We start from the raw sequence: 27,527 nt of genomic DNA, 5'->3' as shown, positions 1-27,527 counted from the left end.
AGGAAGGGAGAGAGGGAGGGAGTGAGGGAGGGAGGAAACTATTCCCAACACAGTATTATTTTGTCTTGAAAAGTAAGGAGTGTTAATTGTTTTGGCCTACCTTTAGTGTAGAATGTATTCCATTATCAGTTGGGTGGCCTATTGCTCATTTGACAGATGTCATTGTTTATTATATATTCACAGTGGGGTTTTTTCATTAAATACTCTCTCACTCTTTGTCGCTGCGTCTTTATTTCCTTTTTATAGTACTATGTTATTTACATCTCTCTATATATTATATAAACCACAAAGCTATAGTTTCAGAAATGTTAAATACTTTTTCCTATTTGTTTCAAAGATAGCCACTTTCAGAAGACAAACTTTCTTCTATATGCATAGTCATACTTTTTTGTGAATTTTCAACAAAAAATTAATATTTTTAATTTATTTAAGTCTATAATTAATTAATAAAAAGAGAGGAAGATCTCCTTACTCATGAGCTTCCTAATTAAAAGATTATTAGTCTATCATCCTTAATAAATGATGATGGTGTTTAACAATAGTAAAAACAAAAACAAAAACTAGGTCATTATGCCCTAAATTAAATACAGCCTCAAAATTACTAGAAATCAAAAGTAAAGTTTACTGTCATTTCCTAAATTATGTTGTTTGCAAGCTATACTAAAATATTCAGTATTTAATCCCCAAATCCCTACCTCACATGTGTTTCTCTATGCAGGCCACACAGCTAGATAGCAGAAAAGAAAGTATATGGCATTCTTTCTTGTGATCTCCACACACTTCATAGGCCTTCCGTCTTTCCTCATTTCCCAGAAAAAAAGTCACATTAGTCCTGTGGGAAAAGTGTATGTGTGCTTTGGCTAATCTATATCTACTTTCTCAGCAGAGGGGTTCACTGTTCATATATGAGAAAATAATTATAAATCATACTTTTATTCCTATCATAAATGCAAATTTATCTTTAGAATATATTACCAACTGAGTTGTTTTGATGCAAATATTGTGCCTTTCAAATATAATGATAATAGCAGAGGCTATGAGCCCACAGATTTGCACAAGTGCTCTCTCTAATAACTGAAAATATTTAAAATCTTTAAATATTTAAAATCTTTAAAACACAGAAGCTTTAACATTCTATGTGGAGTGCGCAGATAGAATTACCAATAGAGGAGAACCTTCAGATATAGTAACTGTTTTCTTAGACAAAGGAATAAAACAGACTCAGTAGCTTCTTTCAAGAATGGTTACCCCGGATATATAGCCCATAAGTGTTTAACTCTGTTTCTTTACCTACTGGAGTTCTCCACCTTTCTGAGGCCAGGAAAGAGACAAAATTTTGGTAATAGGTACCAGAAGTCACATTAAACTAATTCTCTAGTGATATAGCCATTCCTTATTTGTTACCATCTATGTCAGGAGACTGTTTCAGTTGGCTGTAACTTTACTTGAATATTAAAACATAGTTTTCTATATCTATCTTCTGTTCTCTGAATGAAGAAAATCTATAATACACCTACATTTGCTTCAAAGTGGCTGTATTGTAATTCAGCAGATTTTTGTTTTTCACTGAAACTTGGAGTGAATTGTCTTGAGCAAGAAGCATTCAAGCTGCTGTTTCCCCCTCAACTATATTCCTCTATAAAGCAACTAATTGTTTCAAAAAGTGATGTAAAGTATGCAAAACCCTGAAACTGAGACAAATAAGTCTGTATGGCACTAAAGCTAACAGGTGTTCTCATTAATGTAAGTAGACATAGAACAATTCTTGACTGTTTTATAAATACTCAAAATCAATGCCAAATACGTTACAATAGCATAACTATAGTTCTATACAACATTATCCTTTATTCTCATAATGTAACCTTAACACTTGTTAGAAGAAAACTTATGTAAATAATAAACCAGTGATAAAAGTACTTTCTTTTGCTTATGTCATGGTATCTTAAAATTAGCTAGTGCTTCTGAATAAAATTAGTAGTAACATTACTACTATTAGCTTCTATTGATTGCTTATTATTCTCATGAGAATGCTGGGTGGGACATCTATTTCTGAGAAGCACTTACAGAAAAGGTAATATCTAAATTGATTTTATTAGTATGATAAAGGAAGTCAGGAAGATCTGGTTGCAGGAATCACCTGCTCTAAAGGAAGAGATAAAAATTAGTATACAACTTCGGGCAGAGGGGTAGGGTAGAGTGGGGAGGAGTATGGGAGATGGGGGAGAGAAGGGATAATGGGACAACAACAAGGGAAGGGGTAACAATGATTGGCAAATAATGTACTCATTGCCTTACTCATGTAATTGTAACCCCTTTGTACAGCATCTTTACAATAAAATAAAATTTTTAAAAATTAGTATAAGACAGCTGGGAAACAAAGAGGATTTTGTGTGACTGTTTCCTAGAAATGCCAAGGGAAACACTGAGCCGGGGAACTGCAAAATAAATAAGTTCCAGAACACACAGGGTCTGTTAGGCTCAATGAAAGAGGTTACCCTGTACTGAAACAGCTGTGGGAAACTTAGAATGATAGCGAGCAGAGGGATGGGATGAACAGGTCCAGATCTCACAGAGATCATTTTGGCTGCTACTGAAGTATGGATATGGATTAGAGGGGAACCCATGGACAAGATGGTGAAGAAAGCAAGGAATATTGCAACCAAATCCACATGGGAGATGAGTGGACTTTAAATAACTATTGGAATAAAAATGTTCCTAAGTGTATACAAGATATTTCCATTAAAATATAAACACAGCATGTTTATGGATAGACCGGAAAGGTATGCAAGGAGAAACAGCAATTTGATATATATATATATATATATATATATATATATATATATCCTGGGGGATTTTGTGTTTATGATACAATTTTTAATTTAAAAAGAAAAACCTTTCAATAATCCTTATTTAAATAATAATAAAACCATTCTAGCTGGAAAATGATGGAAGCAGCCAGATACCCAAATATCCTGTGAGATGAGTAATTGAGCAGAGTGAATATAGACCAAGCTAGAAGCTTATTCTTGGTTGGTAAGAGTGGCTTATTGGTGAGTTCCAGTGGATAAAAGTTTTAGGATAATCTGTTTAGATAGCAACAACTATTTTTCCTAAGTTTAAAAACTAACCACAAAAATTATACAACTCTACGCTGATATATTTATAAACGAGCTACTCCTATTAGTCACTTTTTCAGTTGTTTGTCATATGAGCACCAGAGGCAAAAGTTTCAGTGTAGCTGACTGTAAAACTGTGGAACCTGCTAAACTATCTACTAATTACTTGGAAGGCATTCTTTCATGAATATTGACAAGACTGTTTCTCTTATTTTAGCACCGATAAAAGAATGAATATGAGTTCTTGTTTGCTTGTGTGAAACAAATTTGAAGTTCAGATCTTTTTTGTTAGTAAACAGAAAAGTAGAGCATACAAATGCAGACATGGAGGGCCAATTGTATTATTCAGGACAAATCTCTGATATAAAAATGCAGGGACCAAATTATCTGAGTGACAAAAGTACAGCTCAATTTCAATTAAAAAGCATTGTTTCTTGAAAAGTTGCTCTTAAATCTTATAGTTCAGAATGCTCTTGGGATCTGTCGTGTATGTAGCTCAACATTTGTTTACTTTCCATTAAATAAAAAATTGCTTACATAGGCAGGTTGATATGATGACATGACTGAGAGTTCCAATAATGGTACATGCAGATCAATCAACACAAGCACATTAAAAACATATCCAATAAACATCTGGAAACTAATGAGCACACATTTGTTAACACAGAGGGAGTCCTGGAAAGGCAGGAGCCAGTGGTGGCCTGGCTTATTTAGTAGCATGTAGATTTAGGAACATTTCACAGAGTCAGAAGAAACAGGGTAATTATAACATAAGGTTGAACATCTTTAGATATGTAGAACATTTTCCGTTGCTTAAAACAAATATTCCCTTAGAAAGTATAAAACATTTTTCTGACTTGCAAAGTTTTTGTAGTCTATCATTTAAATTACTTAAATAAAGGGAGCTTTACTGCTCCCCAAAGCTGAGAATATAACACCCTCCATGCATATTAGCTTGATCTTCTTGACAGGCCAGGAAAGTGTTTGTGTGTGCCAATTAAAACAAAAATGGATCCCTAGTGGCTAGTTCCTCACACAACTTCTGAAGACTGCTATCATTGTTTGCTACGGTAACCCTGGATAACACTGCTATCCAAGGGAAACAAACTTTTCAAAACTTTCATGACAGATGGGGGTTACAAATGCATTTTAATAAGAAAGTTGCCAAAGCAACATTTTTTTTTAATGATCAGCATATATTTACTTAACATCTAGCAACTTTGGGAAAACAAGGCAGATACTTTCCCACAAAAATGTTTTAACAAGTAACATTTTTGGAAAGATAAATTGAAGACCTTTTGCATCAAGGCGATAGTTTACCATTAGTTATATGTTAACATTGCTCTTACAGGCTAGAAACTCTTACAAGTTACCCAAGCAGACTATAATTTGAGACAGACATGCAGCCTGATAATGTAATTCCTTTGGTGGTCATAAACACCTTTGAGACCAAGTAATTTAACTGTTAGTATAACCACAACAACATTCATTTGATCAGCTATATCAAATGCAGAATGTGATGTAATATGAGAAAAATGTGAAGCTGGCTTTTTATTCAAGCATTATTGCTTGAATTTTAGGGCTTGATATCTTACTATGATGTGCCAAAATATACATCTATACTTTATGTTGTGAATACTAAATAAAGTTATCACAAAATTAATATTGCAAAATAATTCATATTCATTTCAAATCAATGTAGTATATTTTGACACAACTTTTCTATCTACTTAATTTAATTCAAATACAATGATATCATCATGATGTCCCCCCAAAAAATCTCCAAATACAAATTTAATTAAATTCCTTTCTTCTTATCTACTTATTTTAGGACCAATTAAGCTACATTATTTAATGTAGTTTAGGGACATTTGGAGATTAGATGTGTTTTATTGCATACTTTCTATACATGGTTTCAGCTTTTGTAAGGAAGAATAATTCTTTAAATTCCTACTCAAAGATTGGATTTGAGCAGTGTTAAAGAGACTTGCTCAAATGTAGGATTGTTTAAATCTTTTTCAAGATTTGAGAAATGTTTTGAATGCTTTTATTCAGATACACACACATATGGTTTATCTATACACATATGCATAGATATGTATGTAACAAAAAAGTGAAAAGGAAATAAAATTGGATCATCAGAATAGGAATGCTGGGTGATATTTAAAAATTGTGCTGTCTTTAGCATAATGTAAAAGAAATGAACAACTGTTTCTCAAGTCAGTATTCCAAATTTCACAACTGAAGTGAAGTTTTATGCCCCTTTTCCTACAAACACTCCCAGCCTTTGACTGGAGAGTTGTCTATTTGCTGAAAACTAGTGAACTTGAAATGAAGATCTTTGTAATCTCTTAATTCTATCATTTAAAATGATGCCAATTTGATAGAATGACATTCTCATTTTCCTCATTTTCTTCATTTGCAAAATTACCTTATGATAGTGGTGGGAAACTGCATTTGGAGAATGTTTATTATGTGCTTTGAGATCATTAAAGCTGATAACACTTTGCATACCAAGTGGTGGTATTCATACCCACAATATACTAAATTCTGATACAATCAACCTTTAAAGAATGATATATCATGACCAACAGTTTATGCATAATTCCATGATGTAAATGTGACTGCAGTGATTACTTCCTACTTTGAAATCTTTACATGAGCATTCTTTTCCCATTTACTTTGAGACTCACTGTAAGTGTTTTTCTATTCTTATTTATCTTTCTATGCATATGTCCTATTTATACAAACAGATTGTGAGATTTTAAAGGTGGGGGTTGTATAGTCCTAGCTTCTAGCCATGTGCCCTGTATTTATAGGATGCTTCATTTGTCCTTGTTGATGATTAGGGAGATGTTCAATCACAAACACATTATCTCAGTCTTGTGAAGATGAAAATTTTTATTGGATTTATTCTGCAACTGGAAGCTGGTCCATCAAGAAAAGAAAGCATACTGCCACATGTTATCTCTTACATTTATGGTAATTTTCTCATATGTATTTGAAGTCAACTGGCAAAAAAAAATAGAAAAATAAAAATAAATTGAAATTTAAAAATTAACCATAGTTTGATGATGAGGCATCTATCTATTGCATACATTTGTCCAGGCATCTTATTATATGCTTTTGATCATTATTTATAAATGACTAGCAATAACTAAATTAAAATATATTCAATGTTTACAAACTCTGTTTAACGATAAATAGTTTTAACTTGATTCTTCCCCAGTCTCCATAAGTCCTTATCATTTCTACAATGAGAAAAAAAGGCTTTGAAGGATTTTCTATATTCTAATAAATAAAACAATAGAAAATTTAAGAGCATAAATCCCAATTTACATATTAATTTCTTGTTCAAATTAAAATCTATCACCATAAAATCTTACTGACATAGTTCACAAAAATGACAGTTAAAAATATTGACAAAGATAATATTTAAACATAGAAGCCTTACTCTTTAAAAGTCTTTTGAGTTGGGCACTCATGGCTCAAGTCAGTATTCCTACCTACCAGGTTGAGATCTGAAGATCATGGTTTGAAGATAGCCTAGGCAGGAAAGTTTCTGAGACTCTTGTCTCCAGTTAATCACCAAAAATCCAACAGTGGAGTTGTGGCTCAATTGTAGAGTACCACCTTGAGGAAGAAGTTAAGGATTTCCCTGGATTTGAGTTCAATCCCAAGAACCAGAAAAAAAAAGTATTTTATGATGCTTTCAATTAGCGTAACTATATTCAATTTAATCAAGATCTTGAAAAGAAGGAAAATCCTAATATCCTTAAATCTCTCTCGCTCTCTCTCTCTGTCAGTTGTAGGTCTTCAACGCTGGGCCTGGGGGCTGTCCCTCAGCTCTTCAGCTCAAGGCTAGGCTCTACCACTTGGGCCACAGTGACACTTCCTGTTTCCTGGTGGTTTATTGGAGATAAGTGTCTCACTGACTTTTCTGCCCAGGCTGGCTTTGAACTACCATTCTCAGATCTCAGCCTTTTGAGTAGCTAGGATTTCAGGTGTGAGCCCTCAGCACCAGGCTTATTTATTATTATTAACAGCATAACTTAATGCCTGATATATCTCTTCAAATATAACCTAATGGAATGAGAGACTTTGTTAGACATTTGTCTAAAGTATGCTTCTAAGCAAATGAAGGCCAGAAGCTCATATAACTTGTCACATTTTTGGTAAGTTCTTCCATTATCACCTTACTCTAGCATCAGACACACAGGCAAAACATGATATAAAAAGAATACATTAACATGGCTTCTTATCAAATCCTTTGTGCCTTTTACTGGTTGTTCATCAGTTTAGATTGGCATCATGTGTTGATCAATCAAAAGTTTCAGTCAAAGCTAACATGTTTTACTGATGTCTTTTCCCCCCTGAGAGTGTTGAAAATTCGATTGTTCAAAGTGCAAATATGATTCAACAAATCACTTATCAGAAATCCTAAAGAGGCAATGTTTTAAAAAGTGAATGGAGAAACCTGACTTTAACAGTCAAAGATGTTGAGACTACTTTGCTGTGAATGACTTGAATGGAGCAGAACAAAGTCAATTACTGGCTGTAATTAAGAAGTGGATGCATTTAAACTGTAGAGAGCAGTAGCAGACTTCTCCAGGCTGCCTAGGAACTCAAAAGATTAGTGGGAAGACAGAGGAAAGGATGTGAGCTGGATGTCTGATAGTACAATACAAATGAATCGCACTCATGTAGCCCCCTGTCCTAGCTTCCCAAAATGAATTTGTAAATCACTGGCAATGTATGTTTAATGCAGTAAAATATTTGGACATCAAAACTTTTAAAATACGTTTTCATTTTGATTGTGCTAGCATTAAAAGATTCCCTTTACATTGCATAGGATGCACCAAAAATCCAAATCCAGTACTAAAGTACTTTTATTTTATCACTGTTTGAATTTACCCGGCCAAAATCTGAACTATGTTGGCTGTTTCCTAGCCTCAGATTACAGTAAATCTAATTATGTTTGTTCCTTGTACTTTTAAAATGTTGTTCCTTTTTTATAATTTTAATAATGGTTTATTTATACTGGCAGAGAAATATCATATTAGGTTATGCTTTGTACTTGGGCTAATTCACTTCTTTTCATGTATAATAACAAATTGTGGCATTATATAACATGTTCTTAATCAAAATATTTAAATATGGGCTGAAGTTAGAGGTCAAGGACATTACTAATTCCCTGTGTTCATTAGAGATGACCTTGTATTTTTAGATTTCTCTTTCTGAGGCAACACTTTAGGAAGTAAATATTTGGGATTTTGTTGAAGTAAAGAACATGACAGTGGTGTTCAGATAATTAGGCAAACATCAGCTTAGCTGTCTCTTACTGGATACAAGAAACAGAACTATTTTGAGCCATTCCACATCGTACATGTATTTATTTTTAGAAAAAAAAAAGGAATAGGAAAAATGACTTCCCCCATTACCCCCAAAAGTTCAAGTTCTAGTGAAGTCAATTAAATTCTGTTATTTTCTAAGTTTTCACTTTTTTTTTTCGGTCATGGGGCTTGAACTCTGGACCTGGGCACTGTCCCTCAGCTCTTCAGCTCAAAGCTGGCACTCTACCACTGAGCCACAGTACCACTTACAGTTTTTTGAGTGGTTTATTGGAGATAATAGTCTTACTGACTTTCCTGCTAGGGCTGGCTTTGAACCGTGATCCTCAGATCTCAGCCTCCTGAGTAGCTAGGATTAATTTTCACTTCTTATAATTACATTTACTTTGGAAAAGTCTCCTTGCTGTAGAAAGGACCAAACAATATTGGAAATAGTTTAATTCAAGAATGGCTGATTTTCAGTACTGAAGGCTGTGGCATTTCTACCAAATTCTCTTGAAAAATACATATATGTGCACATATGTCATTAAGATTTCTTACAAACCCCAAGATCACTAAGTGTTTCCATAAGAATCATCAGAGTGATCCATTTGGGGTAATAATTGTCACTTTAATTATAAAGACAGCCTGAAGTATGATTTGTGGTTTTCTGAACCAGTTCCACCCTTCAGCATTCACCTCCTATTTAGAGCAAGTAGGCTGAGAGAGGGCCTGGCCTCTGGTTGAGTATTTTGAAGTTCCTGTCCCCTAAACCTCTGGAGCTTTGCTTGACAATAGTTGGGAAATAATCACCTTCTATTGCAAACAAAAGTCACTAATATAAAGGGAAAAATCTTCCTCGTTCAGATTGATGGCTGCATACAAATGTATGCCCACACCCACAATAATCTAATTCTCCTCTAAGGAGCCCTTTATGTGTGAAATCAAGAGCCTTGCTCTTCTCACAATTCTAAAGAGAAAAAAAAATTACTGCAATGAAAAATGTATAGTTACATGTGAAGCCTTGCCAGATACTTAACAGCACTGTGAGTTTAAAAACTGGATGTTCATTTGATAAATACTATCTAAGAGAAGTTCAAATATGCAAATGAACTTTTATTCTAATACTTTTCCTTTGTGAGTAAATGGATCCTTTATTACTTTCCTATAGATCTTTATGATAGGAAAGTAGAACCAGCCAAATGTTATTCATCTGAATGACCTTTAGGAAAAGTCTGCACTAGTTTCTTTGGTAAATAATCTGTTTTAGAGCCTCCATAAAAGGAAATAAAATATAGAGAAACTATTAGATTTTAAAATGACAAACAGAAAAAAGGCCAAAGTATAAGGCAAAAGAATAAATTCTGACACACTTGATACATTTTTCTGCAGCTTTCAACTTAAGTACTGTCTCATGACTCTATAACTTGCTGTCTTTTTTCCTCCTGGAGTTAGCTTTACTTTGAGTCAATCATTTTATTATTAAAACAATAAGATATTTATTTTGACATTAAAAAACAGTTTATATGATTCTAGTCTCTCAGTTCCCAGAAAGACAATTGCTAGAGTACAAGAAAATATTTTAGTGTATTTCAAACTGTGTTTTTGAAAAAAGATTTCTTTTTATTTTCTATCTCACATGGTTTGCTTACCTGTCAATTTTTGTTTTCTTTTGTTTCCAGATCACAACAGCATCAGGAAATGAATTCCTTCTACAGTCAGATATTGACTTCATTATATTGGATTGGTTCCATGCTATCAAAAATGCAATTGACAGATTGGTATGTATTTATTTTGGCTGTTAGCATTATTAATTAAAATGTAGTCATTTAAATCTTATTGTTCAGGCATGTAGCACATACCAGTCTATTGACTGAGATGCTTTTAAATTTAAAGTTTGTTAGAAACCTCTCCTGCAAGCAAGACTTGTGAGAGCAAATGCCAGTTAATTTCTCTTGTTCAAAAGTGCATTTCTATTTTTCTCTGTATTCATTCAGATATTTATTTTCTGAAGGATATAAACAGCATAGAAGTGTGTGATAGCTACTGGATTTTTCACATTTTCAGTTTCTACAATCTTCTAATACATAGTCTTGAAAATAAATATCAGTGTATTTAAGACCGTACTCCTTGTGATAACACTGTTAAATAATAATCTACAGTATTGATTTTTATTATTCCTCCAGCTATGCTAGATTATGCGTCTCATAAAAATTACATATCTTGAAAACTTCTTCAGTATGTTTTTAAGTCAAATTATTTACAACTACTTATTATGTACTGACTTTAATTTTAGCCCACTAATATTTGTAAAATCTAGGAAAAACATTCCCGGGAAATACAGGAAAAATAACAGGAAAATACATCTTCTGTGCCACTTTCTGATATTTGGTTAAAGTCTTCCACTATATTAATTTAGGACCAAAGTTTAAAAAAATAAAATTAATTAATTTCCTTTTCGTCAATTAGAAAACAAGCACACAGATTGTTTTCTTTCTGTGTAGATGCCGGGCCAGGCTTCCTGCGTGGCCTTGGAAAAAGTACTTTTCCCTTTCAGCTTCAGTTTTCAGCAATAATAATATTACATATACCAAAAGATCCCTATGATGAGTAACAAAGTTAATGCTTGTAGAGTTACTTGGAATAAGGCACATCATTTTGTTAGTACCATATTGCATATAAGATCTAGTATTAAATCCGAGCATGGAACTTAGCATAGAGTCCCTACCCCAAGTAATTATTTTATTTCAAACATCAAAATAGGATTCAAAAGTAGTTAGTAAACACTTTATTCCTAGTAAAACTGTCTACTCTAAATCTTTGTTACTTACAGCCAAAGGATCCAAGTTATCCATTAAGAAAGCTGGAATTATTCAAAATCCAGAGATCTTCCAGTACTGAATTGCTAAGTCACTATGATGGTGATAGCAAAGAACAGAAACCAGAGCACCGAAAGTCTTTAAGTGAGTAGTTTCTTTGGCTTGCTTTTTTTAACTCCATCTAAATGCAATGTTTATAAAATATAAATGCATTGAAATGAGATTTAAGCCAAAGTTAGACTATTCATAGAAGATTCGTAGCCATTTCCTGTGCAGGGATTTGTGCACTGGAGGGCAGTCTGGGCACTTTGCTTGCATTGTTGCTGGTAATGCTGTTTGAGAAAATAATTGTTCCAAGGTCATGGACTCTGCTTACAAGAAAATTCTCTGAATCTCAGAGTAATAGGCAACGAGTTCAACATGGTGGTTGATATTGAGAGTGGGAAATGGCAAGCCTCTCCAATATGAGTGACCATAGCAGTTGTCCCAACGAACTCAATAGTCTATGGTACTTTCCACACATTCAGCCCATCAAAAAGATATAGCATATTTGAGGGGTTTATAGAAAATGTGAGATGTGAAGTTGATGTTTTCCAAGGTCATATCTAGTTCTACTACTGTAAAACAACCAAATTTGAATTAAAAAGAATGTAGATCCCTTACCTACTGATCTTCAGTACCTTTTAAAAACTTTTACCAGCCTGATTTTTCTTGGTAACTCAGATCAATCAGTTTAAGCCAATTTTCAAACATCTTAAATATTGGAAAGAGATGCTAAATGGATATAAATACGAGTATATGTATATAAATCAACACATTAGATAATTATACATAATGCATAGCCATATATGTGTTCATTAGGAAAAGCTACATATGTATACACCTACATTCAAGTAAGCACTCACACATATATGAGGAGAATGAAGGAATGTATGTATAAGTGATCATGTATCTTCCAGAGATAAATTATTAGAAGCCACAGGTGCAGAAATTGCATCAGAATTTACAGTAGATGCAACTTTTTGAAATTAAGCCATTATTTTAAGATCGGTGCTATAGTTTCCAGCAATTACCAGTTACAGATTTAGGCAACCAGATGCACTGTGTTGAGGTTTAAGAACACCAATATGGAATACATGAATAGTGCATTTGTGGAAACTAATCATGATAACTAAAAATACTTTTCTATAAATTGACACATTTTAGCATTATTTCAGAATATCTTCTTTAATTTCTCATTATCGTACCTTTTTGTTTCATATGGAGTCAGACATAAATACAGTTAAGATTTCAGGATTAGAATCCTATTGTAAGTATGTATTGTAAGTATGTATCCTATGTAAGATTAATTACATGAACATTTTGTAGTACTTAAGAAGAGATAAGTGATACAGTTATTAGTGAATATGGAATCTTAGATACAATCGTTCATTCTGAGATGACCTTAAGAAGCTTCTAAAACTTAGGGCTATGAAGAAAGTGAGTTTTGTGAAAATGTGTTTGAGAAGCATTAGGCTTCTCAAATACATTTAAGACACAGGACCCAATTTAAAAGTTTTAGGAAAAAATAATCTATGGACAGGATACACTGTGCTTTTCTTTACAACTTACATTTTTACACTGGAAATGCAAGTATTTATTTACTTAGAGCTTAAACTCAATTAAACTTGACAAATGAAAAGTTACATGTTTTATCACATCTATTTGAAAGATTCCTACTTGTACAATGTCTTTATTTTATGTTAACTCATTTAATATTCCTATGAATCCTATGAAATCAGAATTATTACTGAATAATATTTACATGAGGAAATTAAGACATAGAATTGAGACAAGACATGGAGAAATGTTTCAAACACTAGAGTCAGAATTGTATACAGGATTCATAGCTACAAAAGTCTAAATATGAGCATCTGGAATCTTCTCTAGTACCTTCCTAGGAGAAAATGGAAACCAGAGTATTCTTGTGAACAGCATCAGAACAAAGTAAGGAGCAACTAGCAGGTGATAGTCTTGATTCTTTTATACACAGAAGAGGAGCATGACACTAAGAAGTTCTAGCTGATGGAGAAGATTCATCATCTCACTATTCTAGTATTCCTTTAGTTCCATTACACTATAGTGAAAGGAACAAGTAAAATATAATGTCTATTTCATCCTTTAGTATGGATACAAATGAACATATCTAAAAATAAAAATAAAATTCATCCAAATCAACAAGATTAAATCAAATCCTCAACTATTAGCAAGAATTATGACAAGATCTCCTTTTGCTCTAATTTTACTATTAAAAATCCAAGGGTCATTTAATCTTTAATCCTAGTCCTAATTCTAGAAAATGGTTTTTTCCCCCTTACTTTATTGGATATAGATAGGTCCAAAGCTTCTTTAGGGCTGGTACAATTTCTGTAACCTAGGACAGGTTGCCTATGCATTACTTTGAACTAAAGTTAATCAGTATGTATGCATTCATTTTCATTTGCAAGTCATAATGATTGACTCACCCACACAATATCAAATTAGACCATGTGTTGGAAATAGTGATGGCATATTTTATCTTTGATGTTTTTAATATAAATTTTTCAAGTAGGAAATAGGATTGTGAAACCCCACTGATCTTGATCCTAGATTGAACACCAAAATTTAGGTTTCTTAACATAGGCATTTGGTTTATGTCACCCTTGAAGATTAAATAATTATGTAAAATCATAGATTCACAGTATTCTCTTTCTTATTAGTAGTCTAAGCACAAAACTTTACTGTCAGTTTGCTGTCTTTGGCTTCCTGTGCCCTTGATGTTCCCACGAGTTTTGTCGCCAGAATTGTAGTCAGACAAAGCCAGAAATACTTTTTTTAAAAAGGCATGTGAACATCATTAGCAACAAACAGGTGGTCATTTCTTTGTCCAGTTCATCTACATAACATGGGAAAAATATGTTCTCTCAATGAATGGATTCAGAAAATTGTATTAAAATATACTTTCCTTTTTAAAATATGATCCTAACCTGCCAATGCTATTAAGTACTAATCAGATATTTTAGGAATATCACTTGAGTCTAACAGACAAGAAGCCAGAAAATTCAATGTAAGGGCCAAATCACTGTGGGAAATTCAGGACAACAGCCTGGGATGAGCGAAGATCAGCTCTCCAGGGAGGGCTGCTGTGGAAAGTAGAGAGTCAGTCAAAGATGATGCTAGCATCTTTGTCCAAGAAAAAGAAGGATTGGCCACTGATGGAAAAGAGGAAAAGTCCAAATACAAACCCTGCATCAGATATCTTCAGACATATTGTCATCCTTTTTTAAACATTGTTTTCCATATCTAAAAAAAATGGTTCTGATAACATTCTTTCAGGATTGTGTAAGAATTTGAAGTTAGACATGTAAATACTTAGCTCACAGCAGGCACTCAATAAATAGGATCTCTTTTATTATCCTCGATGTCCCCAAGCAGATGAAAACAGAAAGGGCTCAAGCCAAGGGTGATGTGTCATGGAAAGCAAGAGCAGGGCATACATACTTGATATCCTACTCTCCACTGTACAGAGGAGAAGGGACAGGAGCCAGAATATGGTACTCATAGAACCAAAAGCCTAAATCTGAGCAGCTGGTCTTTCCCCTGGCACCTTCCCAAGTGAAAATGGCAGCCAGGGTATTCTTCAGAGCATCACTCTAGGACCAAGTCACGGGAGCCAAGAGATAGTCTTGATTCTTTCATGCCCAGCAGAGGAGCGTGCCATTAAGAAGCTCTAGCTGATGGAGAAGATTCAGCACCTGACTATTTCACTGTTCCTGAAGAGAAAGTCCTCGTTTATCTCCTATTGTTTGTTTGTTTTTACTACAAATGTAACCTGAAAGTGGGCAAATAAAATTCTTAACTTCTTTATTTTTACTTTGAGTTTAAAAAAGTCATTTAGATAATAATATTTCAGTAGTAATAATAGTAGTGGTAGTGGTAGTAGTAGTATATCTCCTGCCTATCAGATTGCGAAACTGTAACATGGATAAAAAATGAATTTCTCTTTAGATATTTTTGATTAAATTATTATAATGTATTTTGGGTGCATTCATGGAAGTATTTAGATATGAATTTCTCAGTTTTATATCTTTCTTATGGCATGAGAAGGTATCAGGGATATAGCTAGCTATGAAAACATCAATTGATACAGAATGATGAAAATAAAAGAGCTCTAGAAATTTAGCATTATTTTTTAAATTTTTGCAGTGGAGTAACTAAAATCATGTGAAGTGAGAACATATCTGATAGAGGAGGTAGCGATTTTCCTGTAATCTAAATAATCATAACACTCATCAGCCACAGTTGGAATTAAACTAAGTTTTCAAGTGCCAAGTGTAAGGCACATTGATATATTTCACAACAAAACCATATACCTTGAACCTTCTGCAGTCACAGATTATTTTTATCTAGGAAATATCTGACTCTGGGGTTGCTGTCACTCTGACCCTGAGAACTTCAGACTCATTTCCCTATGATTTCTTACTTCCTGCCTCCTTACTCCTGCATGAAGAATTCCACCAAACAATAAGTCTCTGAACACACTTGGCCAATAGGGTCCTGTGTCCTGAAAAGCTCCAGTAGTGGCAGGGAGAAAATATAGAACCTAGGATCCAGAAGAAATCTGTATGGAAGAGGATGTTGATGGAAGGCTGTATAAGTTGATTTTTGCATCATGAGTAGGAAAGTTACGTCTTCAGCAAGACAGATGTTCCTTGTAAGAAATGTGTGGAAGAAGATATTAAGCCTGACATTAACCCAAATACTAAGATTTTATAATTCTAGATGGTGTAAAGAAAAGTGAGCCCATTATAGTCAATGATACCATTGTTTCATCTTTTCTGTTTATTTGAAAGTTTCTTAAATTAAAACAGGAAACGCAACAAAGTTAGGTATTGGCTATGTGCATAATTCAATAAAATAAATACATACTTTGTAGAAGCAGCTTGAAAACTTTTAAAGAAAGATCCAATTTTCTGAATGTGACTTACATTAAGACCTTTTAAATAAAGCATTGCTAGCTCATTGTTTTCTATTTTTCCCCAAAACCAACATATTTTTTTCTTATGACCATTGTGATCTTTCTGGTAACTATGCAATTAAGAAAACTTGTAAGATGTTTATTATAATCCAAAATGGAAAAGTCATGCAAGTTTCTTGGATAAACATGTAATTAGCAATTGTTTAAAACACATACTGTGAAGCCTGTCCTGGAGACTCATAAATATATATTTTAAAATTCCTTCTTATTAAGAATTTTGTATAAAACAGCCTAATCCTGCCAATGAATGAAAATAATAAGATGAATAAGCCATCTGCTAAAAGAAAACAATATTAAAGTTGCACAAGTAAATTTTATGAAGTTAGGAAGAAACAGAAAACTTCTTACCTGAAAACAACAAAAGACTCATAATATTTGCATAGAATAAAATGGGGCCCCTATCTTGATAGAAAGAAAAAGTTTAGACCTATTGCAATAATGATACCCACAAGACAGTATATTGGAAATGAACTTTACAACTTCAGAGGGCAGGAGAACTGAGAGAGGTGAGGGAGATAAGGGATAGTGGGAGAACACAAGGGAAGGGGTAACAATGCTTGACAAGAAATAGACTCATTGCCTTACTCATATAACTGTAACCCCTCTGCACAGCATCTTTACAATAAAATAAAATTAAAAAAAGAAAAAGTTTAGTGTTTGGTAATGATGGTGAATTACTTGAAGTTTTTTTGTCCTTCTGGCACAATTGCATTCAGAAATATAAACCATGATGGTAGGAGAAAAACAAAGGAGGCGATAACAATGATCGCCAAGAAATCTACTCATTACCTTACTCATGTAACTCTAACCCCTCTGTACAGCATCTTTACAATATAATAAAATTTTTAAAAAGAAATATAAACCATTGTACTAAATTGTGAAAATAATTTTAAACTCTAGTTGGATGATAGACAATATCTAATGAATGTCAATTCCAAAGCCAGGTGGCTATGGCTCATGTGTGTAATCTTAGCTACTCCAGGAGACTGAGATCTGAGTATCTTGGCTTTTAGCCATTGAGGGCAAGAAACTCTGTGAGATTCTTATTTCCAATAAATGAAGGAAGGAAGGAAGGAAGGAAGGAAGGAAGGAAGGAAGGAAGGAAGGAAGGAAGGAAGGAAGGAAGGACGGGGGAGGAAGGGAGGGAAGAAGGGAGGGAGGGAGGAAAAGAAGGAAAGAAAGGAAGAGGGGGAGAAGGAAACCATAAGTGGATCAGTGGCACAAGTGGTAGAATGCTAGCCTTGAACAAAAGATCAAGGACAGAACCCAGGCCCTGAGTTCGAGCCCCAGGATCAGCAAACAGACACAGAAATATATCAATTCTCCATTCAGCCATTTCCACAGGCTGAGTTTTGTACTTGAAAATATTCCAGTTGGTAAAAAAAGAAAATAAATAAATAAATAAATTTAAGGCATTTTTAATGAGTGTCAGAATTAAAATAATTGATGTATTAAAGAGTAGATACAAGGTTGATAATAAGTCATCCAAATTTACCTGTTATACAAATTTACCTGGGCTAGCCTCTAGCTGTATGACTCTAGCTATCATTCTGGCATTTGTTCTCAAGTTAGTTATCATTAATCTTCACTTTCCTGAGACCTACAGATTGTAGTTTCTCCAACACATTCAGTTCTCTATGAATCATTTGATAAGAGGACTTAGTTATGAGCTGAGCAAAGAATGTTCTGATTAATCTCTTCCTTCCCATCTAAGGAGCTGATCTTGCCCTCTGACCTGTGGGTGCCCATGGCCATGCATCTTGTAGAATCAGCTATTCTGAAAGTCTTTCTAACCCTATCACCACTCCAGCACTAGATCACCCCATCTTCTTCCTGACCTCAGCAGTAACACCCTGACTGTATTTCCCCTTAGATGAACTGCATTTAATCAATTTCTGATTTCATTAGGTCAAGTGGCATCTTTCTTTCAATAATAGGCTAAATCTAGAGGGCTCCCAGCTCTAAGTCTCCAGCAATATTTCCTTACCATTAATACACTCCAGTGACTAAAAATAAAAGAAAAATATCCATTTAATCTCCTCTAAAATTTTCTTCCTGCTTATTCCATAACTTTACAAATGAATTTATTAATAATATCTTTAAAAGTTAGTATATAATTCATTGCCATTGTATAAATTCAAAGAACCTTGTCTGAACATATCATTTGAGGCTTTCTTACCATAAATCCTGACCTGAGAAAAAACATTATTTTAATTATAAATAATCATTTCTGTTTATGTGCAAGATGTGTTTGGGCCACTCTCTGTTTTTGTTGTGTAGTGTAAGAACTTATACTAACTTCATTCATAATTTCAAAACATGGTAACTTGCTTTCAGTAAATTTATTTGGATGTCCCAATAGGTCTAAGAGTATGTTTAGAAAAATGTACAATTATAAGTAGAATATAAAATAAAATTACCTAGAGTCTTTGATACATTATTAGAAAGTAAGATTTTTACTGTTACTTACAGTTAGGCTCATATCCTTAATAAAAATCAGGTAATGCTTTCTCTAAAAGCAAGAGATAAATCTAAACTTCCATATACTACCATCAAAGTTCAGTGATGTGTGATCCATATAACATTACAATAGTAAGCTTCCTTTAAGAAATGGTTCTGGATGACATAGGAAAAATAAATCAGTTTGCCAATACATATTTATTTGATTATTTAAATAATACCTGAAGGCAAATATTCCTGCTATCTAATTTCACTAATGTAAATAAATACATCCTATTTATAGATAAAATTAATTGCCTTAAAATAGAGACAAAATAGTAGATGTCATCACCAAATACAAGTTAGAGGATTGAGATTTTCCTACAAGATAGAATATACTCCAAAATCCCAAACTGAAGTCAAAAGATAAGAAAATTTCTCCATTTTTTTCTCTTCCTCATCTTGTTTTTGATGTTTTAATATAGCTAATATTCCTATATAGAATGCTTTTCCACACCTGTGTCTCCTTTCATTTTTTAATTGTCACTCTATTACCTAAAATTTGCATTTCAAAGAAATAAATAGGGTTTATAATTCCTAATATACATCATTATGGAGGCAGAGTTTTGGCTATAATCAGGTTTCCTTGCAACTGAAATAACATCCTTTATGGTTTAGCTCTGGCCACATCTACCAATATTACAAACATCTATTCTAATATCTTCTTAAATTTTAAATAACTAAGGCTCATATTCATTCTTGAAGCTGTTTCTTTTCTCTAATTTGGACCTTTCAAGACTCTATTGAAAACATAAAATAAAAATAAGCCTGGTGATATATAAAAATAATAATAGTTTCGATAATTTTTAAAAGACACAAAAATTTTCTCTAAGAGCCAACTTACTTTCAAAAATCTAGCGTGGTACAAAATTGAAAAACTCATTTTATTAGATCTCAGAATGATGTATATGGTGTACTTAAATATACTCAAGAACTTTGTAGATTATATATTGTGATATATAATTGGAGACAATGATTTCCATGAGTTAACCTTGAGTGAAATAATCATAATTTTGGTCTACTATAAATGTACCAGTTTCTATCTTTAGAAATATAACAAGAATGTACTCTTACTATAAAAAACACAGAATAAACTAATTCAAAACTTGCTAAGTGCTTGATTTTTAATATTTTTTCTGTTTCATTTGGCTCAGAGAATCTTATATCCTTACATACTTTTACATTTGCTTTCCTAAAGGGCTTTTTAGAGCAATGTCATTCCTGAATGTGAGCTTGATATCACAATGGTGTTTAGAAAATAAACTATCAAGTGTCAATTGTGGTTTTCATTTCTGTATAACATATTAAAACAAAACAATGGAAAAATTTTGACAGACGATAAGTAATTTAACTGTAAAGGAAGGGAATTTTATTTAATGTTAATATTTTAAATACATAGAAGGGAGAGTTGGGTGTCAGTTCTCTACTTGACTTTTTCCCATAGGAAACAATGTGATCTATTAGAATCAAACCAACATCATAAAGCATTTGTTGATAAAAGAATGTATATACTAACCAAACCGTAAATGTATGGATATGGTGACCCTTCTAAGGAAGGAACAGAAAGACAGTAGGTCTTATCTCCACAACTACATTTCATTGATAGACTGAAAAAAAATTCCTGGAAGCTCAACATGTTTTCTGTGATATCAGGTAGAAATAATCCTAGCCATCCCAAGCTTCAGTCATTTTGCTTACACCAGGATCATCGTATTCCATCAGACTGAGTTTCTAGAGGGTATAAATGATAACCTGAAGATGAGCCCTCCCCATCCACAGGACACAGAGCACAGTTTAGGACACAGTAGTTTCTATGTAAAAGTCTGAAAGGAAATGAGTAAAACAAAAACCATGAAAAAACCATTATAAATTTTACACATTAGTAAATGAAAGAAGATTGAGTCACACACTTGGTGATAAGTTAATTTAGTCCCTGAGAAAAAGACTGGAGTTCAGACTGTTTGTGAGAATGTAAGTTTATTCAACCAGTCTGAAAACCAGTATGGAAGTCCCTCAAAAGACTAAACATAGAGCTTCTTTATGACTCAATGGCTATGAACAAGCCATACTAAAGCTGTCAGCACAACCATGTTCATTGCAGAATTGTTTACCATAGCCAAGATATGGAATCAACCCAGATGACCCTCAGCAAATGAATGGATCAAGAAAACTGAGGTATAGAAATATAATAAATGCTATTATATTGTACCATTTGTAAGGAAGTGGAAATTGGAAAAAATATATCAAGCAAAATAAGCCAGATGCAAAAAGCATAGGTTGCATGGTTTTCCTCATTTTCTGTAACTAGAATGTGTCGATAAATCTATAAGTAAACAAACTGAATGGTAAAAGACAAAAAATACATGTGGACACGATAAATTTACAGGACTGTAGACATTCACACAATGGGACCAAAGGAGGAGAGGGTTACAAAGGCATATAAAATGATGTTGATTAAAATGAATTCCAATAATGAGATGTACAAAACACTATGTTGAAAATGAACTTTACAATTTAGGTGGGGGTAGCGAATGGGGGGGGGAGTGTGGTTGTTGAGGTGAGAAGGAAGAGATGGTAGGGGGAAAACAAAGGAGGAGGCAACAATGCTCAATAAGAAATGTACTCATTACCTTGCTCATGTAACTGTAACCTCTGTACAACATTTTTACAATCAAAAAGTACAAAAAATGCCAGAAAAAAATAAATGAAATCCAAGAAGCAGAAATAAGAAGTTTTTTTTTTTGGGGGGGGTTCCAGTTGTGGGGCCTGAACTCTGGGCCTGGGCCCTGTCCCTCAGCTCTTCAGCTCAAGGCTAGCGCTCTACCACTTGAGCCACAGCGCCTCTTCTGGCTTGTTTCTTTTAGCTTATGTGGTGCTGAGGAATCAAACTCAGGGCCTCAAGCATACAAAGCAAGCACTCTACCACTGAGCCACCTTCCCAGCCCCAAGAAGTTTTTTTTTATTTTTTTTTAATATTTGCTTCTTTGTTTTTTTTCTCCTTTGCTGCTGTTTTTTATTTATGTACCTTTTATATGTAAGCTTATCTGTTTTGAGAAGGGTAAGGGAAAACATAGAAATGGTGGGACAAAAGGTGAACAAATGCAGCAGTGATCTTTACTAGACTATCTTGAAAATTAATTATAAGATTGTGGCCAGGGGTCTGGAGAGAAAAACTGGGAGAAATAGAGGGCAGAAGTGATGCTGTTCAAACAGAAATGTAGTCATTACCTGACTTACGTAACTGTAATCCCTCTGTACATCACCTTTATAATAACAATTAAAAAAAAAGATTTGAGTTCAGGTAATGAATTTGGACATGATCCCTACACACAAAATTAAGGATTAGAAGAAGCTGTTAGAGAGGAATAAAAAGTTTCTGGAATCTAATACTGCTGTGAAACTGTGGAAGATTTACAAACGTAGAAGAAAGAATGCCAGAAGAAAAATTAAAGATAGGTATTAGGATAGGAAACAAAGGGTCACAGAGCAGAAAATATTTGAAGACCCATCACTTATTAGTGAACTTCAATATAGATAGCATTGGGAGGTCATATCAGAAAGTATCAGTGACCTTTGGTGGATGTTTCAAGGAAAGTTACGGGAGCCTAGTAAAGAAATACCATGCAGACAAGAGAGGCTTATTTTACAATTAGCATGTAAAGAAAATATGGAAAATAACAAAAGTAAAAATAGTACAGAGGATGAAATAATAGAGATAAGGAAAACAGTTGGGAAAACACTACAGTAGTTGAAGAAACATATTGCCAGCTCTAACTAGGCATTGTGAATGAGGAAGGAGAAATTGACATTGATATTGATAGGGTTTTTTTGTTCCATTGACTAGCAACAACCATATTAGCTGGAAGCTTGTTACAAAATTGTGGACTCTCAAACCCACCAACACCAAACTGAATGTAATCAGTATTGTAATAGGTAATTCAGACATGCACATTTTGAGAAACACATTTTTACATCACAAAAAATATTTCTCTAAATAGATTTTTGGAAAGCCCATAGCCAGAGTGACTTTGGGGACTTGACAAATCCTACATATACAGAAGTGCTGTCTAGTCTCCCTTTGTTCAAAATAAACCTGCATAGCCTTGTCATATTAGCCATTCCATGACAATGCTTTTATTTAACCTCCGAAGTCCCTGTCAAATCAAGAATACAGGCAGACTCATACAGAATTGAGGCTAATACTTCTCATATAACCTTTGTGTATACCATGCCCATCTCTTGAACTCTGAACTAGCTATGTGAAAAGTTCATCCTTCTTGCCAATAGCATTGTGCCAATATTGCTGTTCGCTATAATCTGTCCCAAAACAATAACACAAAAAAAATCATTCTAAGAATAAAACTACACCCACTAAAAAAAAACTACACCCACTAAAACAAACAGACAGTAAACCAAAGCTGCAACCAATTCCCTGGAAATAGTCCACTAATTCTTTGGGTATACTGAGGTGCAAATCCTTTTGAAATTCTGTTTAGCGTTCATCTTCCATGTGACTCCTTTTCTGGGAATGTATAATCTCACGTGTAGACTTTGTTGTTGTCATGGGTGACTTTTTTTTCTCCAAAGGCATAAAAATTAGTATTTGAATGCAAAAGTGACTTGATTTTTATGATGCTCTTGCATACTGGAGTCTGTTTCCCATAGGCCTTTTAGGTTAGATGTTATAATTCTGGAGGAGCCATAGCTTAGTTGCTTTATTTATGGACTTCACTTATCTGCAGTGCCTGCTAAAACAATCAAAGCCCACCAGACTGCACTACAGTCAAGTTGTTTTGAAAAATTGCAAAGGAAACAAAAGTAGTCTCACAATCAAGTTCTCAAAAAAAAGAGAGTAAATACAAAATATAGTCTGATTATGCATTCGAATAGTTGAGATTCCACTCAATGGGAAACACCGAAAATAATTATTACTGAAATAAAACATCATCTTCTCAGGTCTAACTTTTAAAATAAATCCCAGAAATGGGAGCTGAAAAAAGCAAATGATAATCCTTTTTACAATAAGTATCTTCTAGTATATTTTTTCCTGAATGTTTTCTTTGGACAGTAATGAGATAGGTTGAAAGCATTTTCTCAAATTTTTAGTAGAGGCTGGACTCACTGATTTAGCTTTATTATTCCAGGAAAGACTACCTAAGAATAATTAATCTTTTTTTTATGCTAGTCTGTACCTGGTTTTGTTATTGTGATTCCATGTTTGTTTCGTTTGTCTCAAATTGGGCATAGCTGATTTCCACAGAAAGGTTTGACTGAGAACCCAAAGAAAAATTTTAACTCATTTTTATTGAACAAAATCCTGAATTTCAGAGAAGAAGCCTTAGATATTAATCACATGTGAATGAGATCATTGAAGTTTTCTTTACCTTCCAGAATGGCAGGTCATTAAGGCATCATAAAATGTAAACTCTTAGCAATTGTTACAATTACATTAAGACAGTCTTTTTCATAAGTGACTTCCAACTATTATTTGAGGAGCATGTTGGAATATTAGGAGGTATTATGCTGTGCTTTATAGACTTTTGAATTGGAAAATGTGTTTTCTCAAAGCTCTTAGAAGTTTTCCTTTCGAGCTTTAAATTATTTTTGTTTTAAATCTTTAACACAGTTTGTGATTGTGTTTATTAATGTAAAGATGTTGTTACTTCAGTATAAATTCAAGCATCCTCTTTTTAAAATCAGACTCTTAAATTCCCAGAAAATTCAAAGAGAAGTGTAACACATTTAACTGCAACTAGGAATACCAATTTGTGAACAAATTAAGGTAAATCAGTTCAGGGAGAAAGCTAAAACAAATCAGTACTCTAATATTTTTTTCCTCCTTCCTTTTCTTGGAACAACTTCCTCTCATCTTTGACTTTGAAACCCAACAGTTTAAACTAGGTTCTTATTTCAGTGGGCTAATCCCCTTTCATAAATCATGCTCAAGAGCTGAAATAATTTGCACATCATTTAAAGAGTATTTGCTTTGAAATATTCACCTCAAGCCCTTTTGTATATCCTTTCTCTCTAAAGATTTGTAGTATTTGTTTTGTTCTCTGAGGTATAAAAGACCTGGATAAACTTTATTCCTGTTGTTTCAAGATTAGTTAACGAAAATGCATATTAATTCAGCAGGGACAGGAACAAGCCTAAGTAAAGATGATCATACATTTGCCTCTCGGGAATAGCAAAGTACAAAATGTCAGTCTTCAAATCTCCTTGGACTTGCTCAAAAGAGTATTGAGGGATTTAAATTTCTAGAATATGTCTACAAATGTAATTTCTTTGTTGTGGAGTACAGGAGCTATACTGATTATTTCTCCCCAGAAAATTGATTCTAATTTGTATTTGAACAAAAATTAAGCTGTCCACAAAGTAGCTCTTCAAGAAGACTGAGGAAAATCTGCCACAGAAAACGCAAATTAAACACTAAAAACCATATATGTGAGTTGCTGCCAATTTTTAAATTTTATTTATTATCAGACTTTAAATCCCAACACATCTCAAGAGTAAAGCAGACCCCCTCTTATTTTCTACAAGAAAATAGATGTGGAAAGATTTCACAAAATGGGAAGTAGATAGAGTTAGATAAAGCTTTAGTGTTTCTTTCACATTTATAAACTCAAATATTCTAGTAAACTCAGAAAGAAAATAAAGCAACATTGATTTCTGCAGTTAATGTATCTGTCTGACTGTTAAGATGTATCCTGTTCTCTTCTTAAACTAAAAATGACCATAAACTTTTGGCAATTAAGTGCTTATCCGGAAATGACTAAGTGAATTCAGAGGTAATAAATCGCTCATATGGATCCTACCACCCACAGTCTTGTTCCACTTGTCCTCTTTACAAGTGGAGTAATAGACGTTTCCACAGTCCTTGGGGTGCCAAACTTTGCACCGTTAGAAAAATCTGCACATAGCTTGATTTATCTTCCTCACTCAGTTAGCTCAGATTCAACTAAGTTAAAAATCAGCAGGAAGGAACTTGACTTGTTAAACTTTTCAATAGGGAGATACAACAATTACAACTTCCCTCCTTTGCTATTTCCCCTGACGTTGAATGTGAAGCTGCTGCTGAAAAATATTCAGATGAGATCTTCAGTGATAGGGTGCATGGCTGATGATGCTGACTCTGAGTTTTTATTATACACAGAGGGTTGTCTGCTCTTTGCAATTTATCCAGGCACAAGCCTCTTGATACTTTGGGAAGAATGTAGAAGAAATAGTCATTTTATAAGATGTAAACTCCTAAATTACTCCAAATTGGAGACACTATTAATCAGACATTTAGATATAGATAGAATCTGCTTTTGTGTAGGCTCATCTTCTCCTGATGGAGAAATCAATTAAATATTTAGGATGTGGAGTATCTTCCAGGTTGGATAATGCATTTCATTTAAATTATGGCCCTCCAATCAGAAACATTAAAGGGGAGCTTAACGGATGGAAGCACATTACTGGCTCTTGGATTGGGCGCATTAACACTTTAAAAATGAATGTGTTTCCTAAGATTCCTATTTGTTCCACCAGTTGCCTGTCGATGTGCCAGATAAACAGTTTAAGGATAAGTATGTAAAAGATGCATTGTAACAATCTGTGTGCTGAGATGCACCCTTGTAGGAGGCTGTGACCACACTGAATTTTTTTTTTCGATGCTCAGCAATTTGAAATAAGTGGGCTCATTGGACCATGGGACAGAGAGACAAAAGCCAGTAATTAATGCCATCAGAGCTCTCACCCTTGCGGTGTGCTGAATCTTTTGTTATTTCATTCTACAATTTATCTTAAATCTGAAAGAATATTTTGGGATGACAAGAGTAGAATTTGGAATGAGCGTAAGTTTTTCCCATCACAGGAACTTGAGGCATGATTGGAACCATTTGACTTTCATGCAAAGACTATCACCATGTCAAATTTGTGAACATTTCAGTCAGGAGGACACTATCATGTCTTCTCCATCGCACAAATACGGTACAGAAGCAGGTAGGGTTTGCAAATCTTTACCAGATTCTAAGGACTTTAATGTACTTTCTCAATAAATCCTGACAATTTTACTACAAGAGAAAACTATCTTATTATTTTCACTCTCGTATCTATTTGGTAATTAGGAATGATGAAGATTTAATTTAGGTAGCCAAAATCACATGGCTAAGAAGCAGCCAATTTGAGCTCAAAACCAAGCAGTCTCAATTCAGTTTGCAACCGCAGCTGTGCTGTCTTACTTCATAGTTTGTGACCACAGCCATGGTTCTCAGAGACTTCTGGCATAGGAAATGAGGCCAGTGGTTCCTGCAACTTACCTCCTCTCCAGTTTGAGCCAGCTACATCATCCTATTTTACCATCTTCAAAGTGTCAATAAGAATATGACTTACCTTGCAGAACTGCTTGGAAGCACAAAGTAGAATAAGTAATATAGCATTGATGCAGCATTTAGCACAATAAATGTTAAGTATAGCAATAGTGCCAATATTTTATTTTCTCCTTTAGAATTTTGAAAAGTATTCCTAATTCAGTCAAGAAAGGGTTATCTTAAAAATGAATGGTTAACTTTGGAAAGTAGTATGGAAGTTCCTCAAAAGACGCCACATAGAGCTCCCCTATGACCCAGCAGTCCCACTTTTGGGCATTTACCCAAATGTTTACAAACAAGACCACACTAAAGCTACCAGCACAACTATGTTTATTGCAGCATTATTTACCATAGCT

General features: G+C 33.8%; 1 protein-coding gene across 2 annotated transcripts in view; it reads left to right on the top strand.

Moving 5' to 3' along the window:
• Positions 1-27,527, top strand: part of Arhgap15 (Rho GTPase activating protein 15) — a 639,204-nt gene that overhangs the window by 308,765 nt on the left and 302,912 nt on the right. For both annotated transcript variants that reach the window (XM_013030066.1, XM_013030068.1), the window contains exons 7-8: positions 10,129-10,227; positions 11,280-11,409. In XM_013030066.1, coding sequence (XP_012885520.1) covers positions 10,129-10,227; positions 11,280-11,409 — 229 coding nt within the window. The remainder of the gene's footprint in view (positions 1-10,128; positions 10,228-11,279; positions 11,410-27,527) is intronic.

Source organism: Dipodomys ordii, unplaced genomic scaffold, assembly GCF_000151885.1.
Source record: "Dipodomys ordii isolate 6190 unplaced genomic scaffold, Dord_2.0 Scaffold126, whole genome shotgun sequence".
Taxonomy (NCBI): Eukaryota; Metazoa; Chordata; class Mammalia; order Rodentia; family Heteromyidae; genus Dipodomys; species Dipodomys ordii.
This window is presented reverse-complemented; position numbering and strand designations above follow the sequence as displayed.